This window comes from Mustela lutreola, chromosome 3 (assembly GCF_030435805.1).
Source record: "Mustela lutreola isolate mMusLut2 chromosome 3, mMusLut2.pri, whole genome shotgun sequence".
NCBI classification, from domain to species: Eukaryota; Metazoa; Chordata; class Mammalia; order Carnivora; family Mustelidae; genus Mustela; species Mustela lutreola.
The window spans coordinates 15,365,427-15,382,897 of record NC_081292.1 but is presented as its reverse complement, the minus strand read 5'-3'; the positions used below and the strand labels follow the sequence as shown (position 1 = coordinate 15,382,897).

Sequence of the window (17,471 nt, the reverse complement as noted above, 5' to 3'; positions counted from 1 at the left end):
TAGCACATCAGAATGGAATCCTTTACTTTCTCCTCTGCTTTTTGTTATTTTTTCCCACTATTCTCTGCCCTGCTTGAAAGGACCATATTTCATCCCTCAAGTAGAAATCTGGGAGTTGTACTGGACCCCCAAATATTGTGGATCACAGAAGTACTTTTAATTTTATGTCTTAAAATACCTCCTTTGTATTAAATAGAAGTTTCAAAGCCATCGGCTTTAGGCTGATGTATTTAAAAACTAGAAAACATGCCACCGAAAAATCTGTATGTCTGATTTTTCTTTAAAAGCTTGGACTTGCTCTCTCACGCGGCCACAGTCATGTGCGCTGTGTAGCAGCTTCCTCTCACCTGGGGCTTGTACTGTCTGCTTTACCATGCTCTCACCACTTCCTGTTGTCCTCTTATTGGGGGTTTCCTCAGATCTTTGTCCAGCCCTGCAGGCATTTTTGACACCTGGTAAAGACTGTTGTGCTTTCCCAGCTGGTCTTCCTTCCTCTCTAGTTTTTGCTCTAGAGAATGATTTTCTCAAATGAAATCTGTGACTCGCTTTCTCTTCGTGTTTGTGATTTGTTTCCCCACTAGCTCCTTCTTAGTCCACAAGCACGTTCAAGGCTACAAGCTAAAGGCAAAAGGAAAAGAATATAACAGTTTGAACATCCACTACATGCCAAAGTGAAACACAAACACGATTTAATGAGGTCTTCACAACACTGAAGTGGGTGTTCTTGAATCCTAATTAAGAGATCAGAGAAATCCCAAACCTGGAAGGATTGTCCCGAGATCCATATACAGGTTGGTTTCAGATCTGTCTGATTCCTGGTTCCATGTTCTTTTTCCTCCATTATGTCACCTTGATTTCAAGCTGCTTTTGTCCTCTGTGCAAGTAAACGAGGCTCTTCAGCGCTTTCCCATGATCTACTCCCAAGTCTCTCTTCCTTTGCTGCCAAACTTTCTTCATCTGTTACCACAGAACTCCCTTAATCTCTTCTCTCATCTCAATACAATATTATTTGGCTGCCCCGTAGTTCACTCGTTCATCAACATCTTTGGAGCATCTGCTTTACAACAGGAAGTACACTAGACACCAGGCAAATAGTCCTTGCCTGAGAGAAGCTTCACAGGCTGGTGGGTTGAGACAAGTTAGTTGTTCCACTGCAGTGTACAGAGTACCTAGTAACCAAGTCCAGTCTCCTTTTAGACCTTATCTTACTGAGCTCTCTTGCATCATTTTCCTAAAGGACAATCACCTCTGTTAAGGAAATTTTCTCATTTTCTTTCTTCTGTGGCATTCCTCACACCTGGTTGGTTTTTTTGTTCTTGTTGCTTATTGTTTGTTTTTGTTTGTTTGTTTTTGCTTCTTTTAGAGTTCTTTTTGCATCTCTCTTCTTTCTGTTCTGGTCTCATTTTAAATGTCTTTCCTGCTGCATACTGGATCTCTCCACTTTGACAGACATTCACGATTGCACCCTTCTTTCCTTAAGAAAGTATAGTTTGCTTAGTAGCCCATATTAACTATTAAACATCCTGGAGTCATCCACAGTCCCTTGTCCTCCTTACAAAAAGACTTGGCCTTTCTATTTTAAAAATGGCATGACAGGGCACCTGGGTGGCACAGTTGGTTAGGCGTCTGCCTTCGGTTCAGGTGTTGGTCCTGGGGTCGTGGGATCCAGCCCACGTTAGGCTCCCTGCTCAGCAGGAAACCTGCTTCTCCCTCTCTCCCTGCTGCTCTTCCTACTTGTGCTCTCATGTGCTCTCTTTCTGTCAAATAAATACAAAAATTTTTTTTAAATGGCATTACAATTTGGTCAAATTGCCAGCACCTCTGTCCTTAGTTAACCTACAGCAATAACTTCTTTCTCCTTTCTTGTCTGAAGGACATCTTTACATGCTTTAACTTTAGGAATTAATTTTTAAAAATTTCTCATGCTATTCTTACTTTACTCCTAGAATTTTTTAGGGTCTTTCCTGCTGCCTGTTGGTCAGGTCTCACTTTCAAAGCTATTCACCATTTTCTCCTGATCGACTTTTCTGGCTTCTCTCCTATTTAGCTACAGTGCTTAGCCCATGGAAGGTACTCACTGAATACTGGATGGGTAAGTGGGTGGTGCATAAAAACCTGACCTTTCTCCCCCAAGGGCAGTATCAGAGTCCCATTATGTAAGTATGATATCTGCTAAGTTCCCTTCCTGATAGTTTGTCATTTTTAATTTATAGTGGTGTAAAGATGAGTAATCTATGAGCTGTTTTTTTTTTATTGTTGTTGTTGTTTTTAATCCTGTTTAGGGGCGCCTGGGTGGTTCAGTTGGTTAAGTATCCAACGCTTGATACCTCCTCAGTACATGATCTCAGGGTCGTGAGATCAAGCCCCATGTCCGCCTTCCTGCCTCCAGGTGCATGCTTACACTCTCTCTCTCTGTCAAATAAATAAATAAATCCTTATTTTAAAAAATCCTGTTTCATAAATTTAGTAACCCAGTGTATGTGCTCAATTGTATTCCCCCCAAATTCATATGTTGAAGTCCTGATCCCCAGTACCTTAGAATGAGACTGTTTTGGAGATAAGGTTTTTAAAGAGGTTTCATTTTAAGTTAAAATGAAGTCATTGGATGGACCTCGATCCACTAGACTGCTGTCCTTCTAAGAAAGGGGAATTCGGACACAGACACATAGAAGGAATACCATGTAAGGACTTAAGAAGAAGATGGCCATTGACAAGCCAATGACTCCCAACCCCCATGTCTGTTAAGGAAATATTTTCTACTGGTTAAGCCTCCTAGTCTGTGGTGGCTTATATTGTTGTGACAGCCTTAGCAAACTCATACACCCTGTGTCTTTTAATTCATTTAGGTTTTAAGTTCTGTGTCTAGGGACTTTTTCCTTAGGAAAGGGATGGACCAAGGATCCAATAAAATCTCTCCTCTAATCTCAGGTTTCTTGGAAGTATTTTAAATTTGTCCTGCGGCTAGAGGGCTGTCCTTGTCTTTTTCGGACCAGATAGCACTTATGATCAGCTACCTAAAGACTGGGTTTTTTCCTTCCCATTTTGGGATTATGTATCTTATTTCAATTAAAGATACAAAGCAAGATTCCATTTGAAATATCATTAATCCCCATTTATTGCATTGATTTTAAACAGATAAGGAGTTTAATATTTTCCGGGCTCGCGTTTTGATAGCTCGAGTACAGTAAGTTCTCTCTGCGGTACACAGTTGTGCCAACCTCAGCATCACATTTCCAGAGAAGATATTTGCTGCAGTGAATGTTACGTGCTTCCCAGCAGTTCTTTTGAGGTTCTGGCCTTGGGGGATAGAAGTGTTCTGAATCCCTACATCTGGTTTATTCAGGTTTATTATCATGAATATCTGGTGTATTCTAGTCCTGTTTCGGGTTACCATATCGCCAACCTCAAAATGCCTGTCCCTCTCCATTTCCTCCGCCCCCATGTTCTAGCCAGCTCCTCAGCAGTGGTGGTACTGAAGCTAGGGAAATTAAATGTGTTGAGTGGGTTAGAGACTTTATTAGAAAAGACCTTTTGTGTATATTGATCATCTGCTCTGTTCTGCTCTGATTGCCTCAGATTAAATAATAATTTCAACCCCATTAAAGACCTTGAGAAGGTTCACCTTTATACCTGCCTGTAATGTCACCATTAACATCTCAGGTGGATCTGAGTCCATTTTATTTTATAAATACAGAATGAGAGGCTGTAATTCTTTTCTGAGAACTTGTAATTTATTTTCTATATCTGCTCTGAACTTCATGCTACGATCTTGAACTTGTTTTGTCTTGTTCTATCTGTGGTAGAGGTGGAGGATCACTAGTCACCATGTATAACTGCTCTTCTTCTTGAGACATGAGGCATTATTAAATTGCCTCTCTACTTTCTCTTTTCCAAACTGAGCTTTATTGGTTCTTTAGCCTTACAGGACTTATTTTGAATTTTTAATTATATACAAGACGTGTCATTAAAGCCTCTCCATATTTTTCACAAGTCTCTTTGATGATGGATCCAGCACTAGTTGAATATCATCCGTACGATGAGAAGGCAGTCAGTTTCTACACACAGTACATTAGGCACTTTGGTTTCATGCTTAATTTTGATTTTTGACTTAACTAATTAAAATCCATAGCAGTTAAACAAATGAAGATTCTATAATTCTTTTTTCCATGACAGAGGGTGATTGAAACTAAATTGCAGGTACTCTTTTGACTTCATATGTATTGATACTCAGATTCAGAGACGTCAGAGTATATCCCATTGACTGGAACCCAAAGCAAGAATTTTCTGTGTCTGTCTTACAGTCTTAATGTTGCCTCCAACCAACTGGATTATAGTAAACAAGCCATTTAATTCTTACTACATAATTGTATGTATTTATGAGACTGAAGAAGGTAGAGATCAAGGTTGGATGAACTCTAAGTTGTCTTCCAGCTGAGAAATTGCATTGTGTACTCTCCTCATGATGGTCAGGTGATCAGTTGTGGGGTTTTAGTGGGTAAGTACATTTGGAGCATGTAAGATTAATTCGCTTGAAATATATCGAGTACATACATCAAATACTACCTACTACATGCCCCGCAGTGATAAATCACACATTTTTCAAAGAGTGCATTTTATTAGGGGAAAGGAACATGTAAAAATAAATGCAGTTGTCTATTACGGGGGCTGTGCTAAAAGTCCAAGGCGTGTTGGGACATGAGGGAAAGTTGGGTGAATTTTGCTTGGTGGCAGGAGCATCAGGGAAAGGCCAGTGATTCAAGGGGCCAAATATGAAGGCCTGAGGAAGAGCAGCAATCAGACCGAAGTGGTGTGGGGGTGGGGAGGCAGCAGCCTGAGAGCAGCTGGAGGTTGAGAAAGTGGAAACAGTGGATACAGATGATTTTTTTTTCCAAGGAGCTGGACTATAAAGACAAAAGAACTGAGGGGAATGGGCAGGGATTAGAGGAAGTTGTTTGTTGTTAAATTTGGGAATAAAGAGCTAATTTAGAGGTTTTGGGGGGAAAAGCTTCTAGAGGGCAAAGTTCTGACAGATGAAGAAGATGGAATTAAGAATGAACTTGAAAGCAGGATTGAGGATAGAAAGAAAAACAGAGAGCTAGAACAGATAACGGTGATAAAGAAAACAGAGCCAAGTGTTCTTTGTGGCATCTGGGAGGTAGGTGAATGGCAAAGTGCAATTCTTTCAACTTTGCCACGTGTTGGAAAGTTTTATAAAAAAAAAATATTGGGAGGAACAAAAGGAATGTAGATTGAGAGTTTAGCTTTGAACAGAACAGGGTGACACTTACTCCTAGTTGTGTCAGCAGATGGTGAAAGTGAAGTTTAAAGCCTCAACTTCTTCATGAAGTCTGAGCCACTCTCCCCCACTGGGGCAGAGAGAGAACAGAGGAGAACGGAGCAGCATGAAGGCTGGAATCAGTGCTTGGGGAGTAGGTAGGGGGACTGAGCAGACCTGGCAAAAAAGGAGGAAGCCATGAGGCTCAAGTTCCGGTGAAGTTGGAGGGCACAGAGTTGCACTGGTGTGAGAGTTTTCCCTAGTAGTCGTCAGAAGATTGCAAGTTAGTAGGGCACCGGGCGAGGGTGTAATAAGCAAACGGTGAGTGGACGGGATGAATGGCTCCCCCAACTGTTTACCATCAGCCTGTTCTGGAATAAGTCTCAGCCTCACTGGTTCTGTTGGGATTCTGTTTTCTACCTCACTGTATTTTTATTTGTGTGAAATGAGATAAAAATAATGTTACAAAATGGTATCATGGTAACATTTAACTGAGATAATTGTATTGTCTTCCTTAGGTAAAAGAAGAACGTCCAGAAAAAATACCAGATCTTAAATTATTAGTGGAGAAGAAATTTTTGGCTTTACAGAATAAGAATTGTGATGCAGACTTCCAAAATAATGCAAAATTTGTACAGTTTAAACAGCAGCTGAAGGAACTAAAGAAGCAATGTAAGTCTGCATGCTTTGCTTTTTGGTTTGGCTTTTTGAAATTAGGGAAATGACCTGATAAACAGCCCCAGAAGACTGATTTTATAAAGTTTGCCTATCTGCTTGGCTTGATTCTGTTTCTGAATTGCTTTTTATTGTTGTTGCAATTCTGTATTTTGTCTAACTTTTGGTTCAAATCAGCCTGTCCATTTCTGAAAGCCAACAGTTTCCACAAAGTGCTAAGAAAATTCCCCAGCAGCTCCAACAAAGTGACACTGTGTTGTCCCGCTGCTGGGGAGGGGAATTGGGACATCAAAACGGAACTATTTTATTAAAATAGCAATGGTGTATTTCAGATTTTAAACTGCTGTGCCATGCTTTTAAAAGAACCACTTTGAATTCTAGTTTTGCTGTTTTGGAGTAGTAGTGGCAGTGTTTTCTCAAACTAGGTTTTTTCTTCTCAAATACGGACTGGGATCCTCTCGATCCCTCTGTCTTTTGTGATAGCATAAATTCCATGAGACTGTGATTGTGAGTCCAACATAATTTTGATTTAAAAATGAGATTGGGAAAAATAACCCATTATACAAAAAAAATTTGTGGACGGTATCTGACAGAAGTAGATCTTTTCTACACAGTGAAGTACATCCATCCTTTCTTTTCCTCCTCTTTCTGCATAATCCACGTAACAGCTTTATGTAATTTGGGGCCTTTTTACATTAGCACAGGTTGTCATTCTTCTAGGCTCCCAAGTCTCATTCCTTAAAGAATTGGATTGTGAAGTGAATGACTTGTTTGTAAACTTCAGTTTCCTATTGTCTTCATTCACATACACATGGAGGAGCACTGTCGTAGGAGATGTGAATTTCCTTCTTGTCCTTATTTGTACTTAGTGGAAGGATTCACATTTTGAAATAAGCTTTCTTTTAAATATAAGCATTTTCCTTAAATTGATGCTGAGGTCTCAAAAAATGACTGAGGAAGCAGCTCTACTTTTGTCTATTTTACAAGTAACTTAAGTTTCACAATTTGGAATGTTTTGCAATCATGATGAGACTTTTGCTTTTACGTGGATTTAACAGTAAGCATTTTCTCCATGTTTTTGTCTGTTTTTTTTTTGTTGTTGTTGTTTGGCCATCATAGCTACCAGAATCCTTCTACTATAAATTGCATGATCCCCTCACTTGGTTAATAATCCCTCAAACAGGTAATGTTATAATTTACTAGTGTCTTCCTGATCTTAAAGGTGCGAGTGAATTTCAGTTTGGGTGTGGGTCGGAACAGCTAAATGTATTTTGTTTTTCTGCGTAGAGCCAATAATGACAGATTATGGCAGATTTAGCATACGACCGTAATTCTTGATCTTTTTTAGATATTTGATAATACAGATTGACGGATAAATATCTAAAAATATGAATTTCTTCTGCCTTTGTTATTGTTTATGAAGTTATTATTCCATAAGAGAAAGCTAAAAAGACTTTTAGAATTATATACTCACGAGGGAATACTTTCTTATGAAAGGTACGTAATTCAACAAAATGACAAATATAGGAATCATGGTTATTATTTCTTAAATTCTCTCTAAAATGGTCAGGGGTGGAGGGGTGGAGGTGGTTTCCCCAGGCCGGCGGTATTGTGCATCATTTGGATAGACAGTTAAACTTTATGACAAAGTAAATTTATACCGAAAGAAATGCTTCCTTATGTAGGATTTCCTTATATATGTTAACACTGGAATTAAGACGATTTTCCCTTTTTGTTTCTCCTAAAACACTCTCTTAAAAAGTTTTTAAATCGCAAATGACAGAACAAGCACAATATCAATACCCTCCTTAAATGCTCTATAAGGCACATATACTTTACATGCAAAATGCAAGTAAAGTGCGTTACTAGTACCGTCAAACTAGCACCATGTCTACTGGATTTTATTGCTTTAGATGGGATGCCGCTGTTAGGATGCTGATTGTTATCGGGAGCCCACAGTTCTTGTGAGGCCACGTCGGAGGGACTAGGATTTATACAGGAGCCAGTGAATGTTTGTTTTGAGATATATCCTGAAGGTGAGGAATTATTATTTATTTTAATTAATTAATTAATTTTTTTTAAAAAAATGATTGGAAACTACAAGCCAGGGAGAGATTCTTGCTTCTAGTTGCCTATTTTGGCAAAGCAAAGGTTGAATCAATTTTGGCGACTCCACAAATCTGAAGGGTTTTTTCATGAAAAGCACCACCATGCTCTCCCCAACTTTATTTACACAAACATAAATTGCATGGGATTAAATTTTGCCAAATCAGAATCCAGTCACAGACACTCGACGAAGCTCCTTGACTGGGCGGGGAGAGGGGGGAGGCAAGATGGAGACTGAAATCAGGTGGTGTGCGGAAGGGGCCTACAAGCCCAGTTAAGTTAAAGGAGTTAAGTTAACTCAGCTGTGGCTCGGCAGCTGGCTCTCTTGAACTCTCGGGTCTCAGGATCGCTTTACATTTTTAAAATTTACGGAGGCCTCCAGAGAGCTTTTGTTTACGTGGGTTGTAGCTCTTGACATTTATCACATTAGAAATAAAAACAGAAATTTCAAAAATATTATTAATCCATTTAAAAAAATCAGTAGTAAGCCCCATACGTGTTACCATAAAGAGGATTATGAAATACAACTATGTATTTTCTAAACATAAGGAAAAATTAGGGAGAAGTGTGACATTGTTTTCCATTTTTGCAAATCCCTTCAATTTCTGGCTTAATAGAAGGCAGCTGGATCCTCATATTTGCTTCTGCACTCGGTCTGTTGTGGCGCATTGTTTTGCTTCAAGTCTACAGAGAAATTCTGGCCGCACACATGCGTAGTTGGACTTGCTGAAAGGATCTTGCAGACCACCCGAAGTTCTCATTTTGAGAACCACAAATTTAGACTAGAGATCAGTAAACTACAGCCTGTGGGCCAAGTGCAGCCTGCCTCCTGTTTCTCTGTGGCCTGAAAGCCAAGAATGGTGTTTTTCCATTTTTAAATTGTCTGGAGAAAAGTTAAGAGAAGGATAATATTTTGTGATGTGTGAAAATTCCATAAAATTCAGATTTCAAAATAAAGTTTTATTGGAATGGAGACACTCATTCGTTTCCACATTTCTGTGTGTGCTTTATGCTGTCATGGCCGAGTTGAGTCGTTATATGAGAGACCATCTGGCAAACAAAGCTTTTAATATTTGTTGCCTGGCTCTTTACAGAAAGAAAGTTACTGACCTTTGGCGTAAACCATAATCAGAAACAAGGACATTTTGTGGGGGGAGGGTTGTGGGTTTTTTTTTTTTTTTAACTTTAGATTTTTCCATAAATACTATACATCTGTCTTAGGTACATTCAGAACACTCTGAGTTGACTGCTGTCTATGAATCATTGCATTTGGTGCTCTAAGATCAGTAAAAGGCAGAGTCCCTGTATTTGGAAAAGACTATATATACATAGATGAAAAAATGTGAGAACCATTAATAACAACAGATCAAAACCAAAGAAAAATGCAAGAAACAGCTGTTCTACAACGTAGGAGAGAGTCAGAATGGGAAAATGCAGCCTTTATTTGTCACTAACATTGCCAATCAATTGCTAGGGGCCGTGTGGAGCTATATGTTCAGAAAGAGTCAGAGGCTGGATTCAGGCCCAGCAGGAAAGAGTGTGTGGAAGGATTATGGTGGGAAAGAGCAGGGATACTACAAATATCTGGTATTTGCTGTCCCTAGAATATAACATAACAGGCCCGCTGTACTCATTTAAAGATAGCATTACACAAAAGGTAACATACTTAAGTTGCACACAGTAATTTTTTTAGTAGTTATTTATGACTTTGGATACTACCAGGCATTAGATACAACTTCTTGGAATAGTTTACTGACTCCTGGTCTAAACCACAGTCAGAACGAGGGCAGGTTTTTGGTTTGGGTTGTTGTTTGTTTAACTTTTTCTATAAATTTTTTTTTCTATAAATTTTTTTTCAATAATTTTTCTATAAATACCATATCTGGGGACCCATTGTGCTATATATTAGAGATATTGTGTAGTTCCAGCTTCATAAAATTATTACCAAAATCAAATGAAACAGTGGATCTTCTGTTTTAGATTCTGAAAGCTTGTATTAGATTCCTGATTCTTGTTACTGAGAAGGGGCCTGTAAAGCATAGTGGAAAGATTATGAGCTTAGCAGCCAGGAGACCTGGGTTCGAGTCACTGAATGTGTAGCCTGGTTTGCCTGCCAGTGCCCATTTTTCTTGCCCAGAGGCATACAAATCAAGATTCTCGGAGGCATACAAATCAAGATTGATTGAGGGTAATTTTTACACTTGGTGGTGGTGATGATAATTGAGTTAGGGAACAGTTCCCCAAAAAAAGGATTCCATTTCCCTAAATGGGAATCATGCTCTTAACGAACCCAAGTTGTGAACCCAACTGCCTTTGGTTCAAGGCAGACATAATAACCCTACTTTCTTGGGTAAAGTGATTTTAATTTATCTAAACAATATGGTCAGGTAATTTCTCTCTTCCTTGACTATTTAACTGTCTTCACTACTCCAGCCTACGGTTTCCTGCACTTTAGCACCAGGAAAACTTAATCAGAATGTACAACTAGACCTGTATGGACACTTGCTCAAGTCATCAAGCAACCTTTCTTCTGTCCTTTATTCATTCACCTATTATGTAATTAGCAGCATGAGTAGTTTTAGTGTAGGTCAGCAAGGCGGAAATTGAGGACATTAGACAATAATTGGATGACATTTAGAAACCTTTGAAATATAAGGGCTTCACTTCATGATCAAAAATACAATCAATTGAATCTGTGATCTTTAGTATTAAAATAATCTAAGATCAAATGTAATTCTTTTGATACATTTAAATGCTTAAAGGTGAGCATTTTTTTAATGCAAATTTGCTAATCTGAGTACATTCACCAGAAATTTGTACAGTGTATTTAGGTCACATAGGAGATATGTAGGATATAAGATATGGAGATAACCGGATCCACAAGTGAACTTAGAAATCATTGTCAGTCATGGTGACACTTTATACTGTGATTTCATAATTATCTGGACTCATGAATCAACTCTGTACCTTCACTTTAAACACACTTCATTTAAATGTCAAAACTGATAGACTAGGGAGTGGCCATTCGCTTCCCAGAAGGATTTCCTTGGGTCATTAAATTGGGAGCACCTCTGGAACTTTGGAACACCTTCACTGAACTATGCCTAGTGGGTTGCTGTCCCTTTCCTTCAGCATCCATTCAAAAACCACAGTGTAGTTCCACAAGGGTAGGGACTTTGATGTTTTGGTTACCTTGAACTCCAGGCTGATCTAGGGCACAGGTCCTTGATTATCTCAAGAGTCTTCAGGAGGACTGTCGTGTACTTAAGAACTTATCCCTTGTCTAAAGGAGACACCTGCCACCCATGCCTGTCCGTTGCTGCTGTGCATAGGTGTGGACCCACTGTGGCCAGACAGTTGTTCGGGTTCTTTAGGGAAACCCAGATTCTAGCTGCTTGATTTTTCCATTACTAGATTTTTAAAACTCTATGCAAACAAAACTGTCAGTCTGTGACCTTTAGTTTTACTTTCTCATAATACCGCTTTGGTCAGTACCTTTGTAGGCACTTGATGAGAATACTGCCAGTTATCAGTAGAGTATGATTTCTTCAGAGAAAGGGGTGGTCTTGCTTTCAAGAAACTCCAGACTAAGGCCAGGTTGTGCATTTCACGTCATTTGGGAGTGGGTTCTCTTGCAAAGCCGATAGAGATTTTTGTGGTGAGGGGCTGAGTGTGGGAGCCCCTTACCTAGACGCAGGTGAGCCGCAGGGTTATAGAGGAGACTGGCACCTTCGAAGGTTGATGGAGACCGTGTGTGAGTGTTGTAACCTGGAAGGAAAGATGAGGAAGAAGCACAGGTGGTGCCAAGAGGGAGAATGTTTGGCTGTGCCTGGACATATGTTGAGTGTATTTCAACTGGGCAAAGTGTTGAGCAACCTGACTTGATCCTGATACTCTTCAACGCATAAATCTCTTTGTCATATGATATAACTGTCTGTCCAAACAGTGTGCATTGCTGGCCTGCAATTAACCAAAAGCCCAGGCCCCTTCAAGGCAGGAATGGTTTCATAATCTCCCCTGTATTCCTTTTGTTCTTCATATAATCAGAGTTTGGTTAATATTTATAGAACAGAATTACTCAACTAGAAAAAGAGGGTGAGAACCTAGTTAAGGCATTCTGATGATAAAACTCATACATCATTAATAAAGGAAAGAAGAAGAAGAAAATTAGCATTTGTAAGTTTGGGATCTAAAATCAGCAAAGGTTAGCAATTTATATTCTTTGAAAATCTTTCAATTGCTCAAGTATTCAACATAAGTGATGTTGTGTGTATAACCCTTTACATGTTGGTACGCATGCATGGTATGTATAGTAATACATGGTTTTCAGTGGCACGGTAGCATCACCATAGGAAGAAGTAAGTATGGCTCACTTTAAGTGTGACAGCTTAGAACATTAAAGAATTTAATAAAATCATAAGTTTGCTGGCTCTTCTGCAGACAGTTTTATCATCTCTGTGGCCCTCGGTTGATTTTCATGTTTTCCTTGATGATGATGATCAAGCCGTCGCTGTTTACTTGCTGGGTGACCATTAATTGTTGGGAAATGCCAAAAACCATTAAGTTTCACAACAGAGATTGACTTTTTCAGGCCAGGTTACATCCCTAACCTAAGGGGTTATGCTCACTGAGTGAGATTTCTCTCCTCTGTAGATTTTTTATTCCGGTGTGTCTGTCTCCCTCCCTCTTCCTCTTCTCTGAGTCAGTGTGTCTGACTCCTTTCTGTATGTCTTTCCTCCCTTCTGCTTTCTTTGTGTTTCCCACCCATTTGGCTGCTCTTCCCCATCCATTCTTACTCGCCTCAGTAAGGCTAAATGGTACCGTTCCCATCTTCATGATGAAGCAGCTTCAGAGAGGGTGAGTGACATGCCCAGTGTTACCAAACCAGAAAACAGTGGAGCCAGAAGACAGGAGATGGCCGGGATAAAAAGAGAGCATTAGAGACAGGTGTAGCTATCCCACCTTTTCTATTTAATAAAGTTGTTACCTCCTAAGAATTTTTACATATTAAGGCAGATTCACAGTACCAAATAAATAATTGAGTAAGTGAAGAAGAAAAAAAGAAAAAAGGTTAATTCCAATTAGATCATTTTGGGTGTGGTGTTTTAATCAAGGCATTAAGCTATCAGGGAGCTGTTTGGCAGTGAGAAATGCCCTTTAAATGAAGCAGTAAAGACACCACCTGCTCTGCCTTCACCTTAGATTTGTCCCAGTCCTTTTGGGAAATACTAAAAGTGATAGCTGCACTTCATATAGTAAGTATCTAGAATGTAGGATACTTAGAGTGCTTGTTGAATTAATGCATGACTACAAGCATTGCTTGAGTTGTTTGAGTGCCTGCCTACACACAAGGTATGATACCTGCTTACTTTATGTACATTACTGTTGATTTCTCACAATACTACAAGATAACTATACCCACCTGATAGATGAGAAAATATGCAGATAAAGGTGATATAACTTGCCTAAGCTCATTATATATGCTGAAATTCAGACCCAGGTTGGGGAGACATCAGAGCTCACATTCTTTTCCTTGCATACCACACCTTTAAAACACACCTATTTGGTCTTCTTTTCTCTCCATTCAAGCATTTCATTCATCTCTTGAAGACCTGATTGCCCATAAGACTCTTGAGGAGTGAACAGTTCGTTTAAATCTCCCAGGCCATAGATCCGGATTGATGTTTCTTTGATGACACTGGGGGAATCTGCTTCATCTGGCTGAGAGTGAATCTTTTGCTTGGTCATTTCCGTGTAGAGGCCAGAGAGTAGGAATCGTACTGCACGTTATATAGTAGCTTATCTGTGTGTGCTTCCTAGTGCCTTCAAAGTATCCCCTAAAGAAACATGTGCTTGAAGTGAGACTCACAGAAGGTAAGTGGTTTCCTTGAGCTCACAAAGTGTGTTACAGCTTGAGACTCAAAACCGGGTCCGGCTTCGCCAGATCCCATGGTTTTGGCAATACATTCAGGAAACAGTGACTAAGAATTCCATTTCCGGTGTGAATAGTTGCTATGTTATGGCAGAGAGGAGTAGGGTGTTTATTGTTCTTACAAGTTTAGAACAGATTCCATGAAATTTATTTCAAGTGTAACAACAGTAATCCCATGCCCGTACATCATCTCTCCCAATCTTCACGACATCCACGTGTGAGAGCAGAATGGATGAAAAATGCAGGCTCTGTTTTTAGTAGACTGAATCCCGGAGATGACATATTTACCCAGTGTCTCACAGTCAGGAGGTCGCAAGGCTAACAGATATTCCTGAGGAAAGGGGAAGCTCTAGGAGGAGAGATGGCTATCATTAAAGTTATTAGGAGAGAAAGGTTCAGTTATCAAGGGCAAAATGAGTCAGCAGCAAGTTTAAACACAAACTGTGAGCCATGGGTGTTTCTCTCCTGGTGGCTTATTTTGAGAGAGTGTGATACCATCCGTGCTCAGAAAGCAATCTGAACCTGGGAGTAGGAAAATCAAATCATGTGTCCTGGGGATGACGTGCATCATACTTAAGAAAATAATTATCTCGTCAAGTCATTAACTCCTGAGGTTGCAATGATTTCAGTTTTATACTAGTAAGATGTATATAATAGCCGGCCCTTTGTAGTCGACCCTCCCCCCATTTTTAGCCCCGTCAGTGACTGGTTTGTGTTTTTATTTTTTTCTCAGTATAGTTTTGACTTTTCCAGAATGTTGCATACATGGGATCATACAGCATGTAGCTATTTAAGTGGCTTCTTTCACTGAGCAGAATGCATTTGAGATCCATCCACAGTGTTGTTCATACCAGTAGTTCATTGTGTTGTATGTTGTGGGTAGTATTTCGCTGTATGGATATACCATAGTTTATCCATTCACCATCTGAAGGACTTTTCAGTTGTTTCCAGCTCAGGGCCATTATAAATCAAGCTGTTCTAGACACTCATGGGCACATATTAAAGTGAATATAAGTTTTCATTTCTCTTGGATGAGTGGGATTGCCAGCTAGTACGGTGAGTATATGTTTTACTTTCGAGAAACTGACAGACTCTTTTCCAATATGGCACATGGCCCCGTATGGCCGTCAGCAGTGTGGTGACAGTTGTAGTTGCCCAGCATCCTCACCAGCACTTGGGTTATCTATTTATTTTTTGTTTTGTTTTTAATTTTAGCCATTCTACTTAAGTATGTAGTGATGTCTCATTATGGATTTAATTGATGTTTTTCTAATGACCAGTGATGTTGAGCACGAAGTTCCTTTTATATGTAAATTTTTTATCTTTGTTCATGTTTTTCTTACATGAACATATATCTCTTACATTTATTCTTTAATTCAAAAAACATTGTAGATGGTGCACAGCAGTTATTCTCCCAGTGTGCTCCCCACCCCTGCAGCAGGGTCCCTTGGAAATTTATTAAAAATGCATCAGGCACCACTTTAGGACTGGGGAATCTATTAAAAGTTGTCTCACCAGGCACTCTAGAGGATACAGATCTCGCTTGTAATTCCAGATCTCATGTAGCTGGTCACCTACAAGGGAAGAGCCATCTGTGCACAGTGTAGTTCTAGGCATCTACCTATAGGTTACTCAGGAATTACCTAATGAATTAGATTACACTTGGTCTCTTGGGCTTGAATATAAATTAACTTTATTCTTCTGTGTCTGAGAGCCTCAGTTTTATATTGCATGTTATTTCATTTTCATTCATTTAGTGAGTATTTATTGAGTATGCTGAGCATACCTCAGTGAGCAAAATGTATAAGTCCCTGTTCTCATAGAGTTTACAGTCTACTCTTTGGCACCTAGCTGTCTGCTTGTATTTGTAATACTCATATTCCTAATAGCTCTGAATGGTATCTTCATAGGCATAATGGATAGCCTTAATAATGTCATATTTGTGTATTTGTTGTATTTAAGTACTGTTCTTATATTTGTTAAAGTTTGGATTAGTCATGGAATCCTACTTTCTTAATAACTTTTAAACTCATTTGTCTCATCAGCTAAGTATGTTGATAACAGTGTTAAGAGCAGAAACTGTTCAACACGTGGAAAGATTTAGAATTTAGAATCAAAATATAAGTTCAGATTCTTACACAACCAAGTAATAGTTTGTGGTTTTGATCAAATCAATGGAATTTTACTTTTCTGTAAAGTATGGGTAATGTAATAGCAATAATGCTTTCTAGCCCACAGAGTTGTATAAGGATGAAATCATATTTTAAAATGAAAAGTGAAAGTGATTTATAAACTGGAAGGTGCTCCCCATGCATTATTACCTGATCTTTTTTAGCTTGCTTAAAGGCATTTACTTCAATAATTTTTAATTTTAAAGGATTACATTTTATGTTATTAGGAATTGGCATAAATTTTCAAGTGCAAGGGAGCAAGCTTAGAGTGTTTTACTCATTTTGTTTAAGTGTTAAGAGATTAAGTGAAGGATAAAGTTGCTAGACTATCAAGTGATTAATATTCATTGACAAGGGTGTGAACCAAAAAACATGTTGATAAGGTAACAAAACACTTTTCGCTACAATATTGGTTTTGGCAACCTTTTCTTGATAGGGAAGCAGAGAGGGAAGTGTCTGGAACAGCGCTGTTCACATACCGAACCATCCTGTGTCTGGGGAAATCTATTCATCATGAGCAGGTATAAGGGTGCATATGCTACGGACCTCCAGCTATTCGCTGTGTGGGCCTCTAAAATATTAGGGATTCTCTTGCATACATTAGATTTCACTGGAGAAAATTGGCTCTGCTTTTTGAGCCAACTTATTTAGTTAACTTTTTTCTTTTTTTAATAAATCACCCAATGACTTATTTCAAATTACATTTTTAAATAAACAGTTAACCTCCTACATGCAGAGCTCTGTGGTAGGTTCAAGAAACAAAGGCAAATAATGTGTTGGGAGTGAGAGGAAAAGGAAACTGGTCACCAGCGATCGCAGGGTTCTAGAGCTTGACGTGAAAACTTTGGAGAAGAAACAAGAGAGTGAGGTAGAAGGGTGACGAAAAGTGTTGAGTAGAGTTTTCCTAGAGTAAATGCGGTCAGTTTATTTATTTTTAAAATAAAATAGTAAAGATCCCAGGGTCAGGTGAATTCGTCAATTTTCTTTACTATGGGATTCCTTGGTCTTTATTACACACTTTGGTTAGGATGTCGGTTCAGTGAGAGACGCACTTGTCTGCCTTGATGGATACTGTCTGCAGTGCCTGGAGTAGCATCTGGCTAGAACCTGTGCTTCATACGGATTTGGGGAATGAATGAAGGACTAGAAAACGGAGTTAAAACTTAGTTCATGGAACCTTTTTTTTCTTTTTTCTCCAGGGAGCAAATATTCCATAGCAAATACTCTTGACACCCACTCGTCCTTGGAACGAGAGGATGGGAAGGTGCAGTGTCCCTTCTCACCGAGATTGCTCTCCCACACCTGGGTGACA

At 39.2% G+C, this 17,471-nt stretch overlaps 1 protein-coding gene across 2 annotated transcripts in view; it reads left to right on the top strand.

Moving 5' to 3' along the window:
* The window catches only part of NSMCE2 (NSE2 (MMS21) homolog, SMC5-SMC6 complex SUMO ligase), a 214,161-nt gene that overhangs the window by 60,142 nt on the left and 136,548 nt on the right, over window positions 1-17,471 (top strand). For both annotated transcript variants that reach the window (XM_059165640.1, XM_059165639.1), the window contains exon 4: window positions 5,794-5,947. In XM_059165640.1, the coding sequence (XP_059021623.1) occupies window positions 5,794-5,947 (154 nt within the window). The remainder of the gene's footprint in view (window positions 1-5,793; window positions 5,948-17,471) is intronic.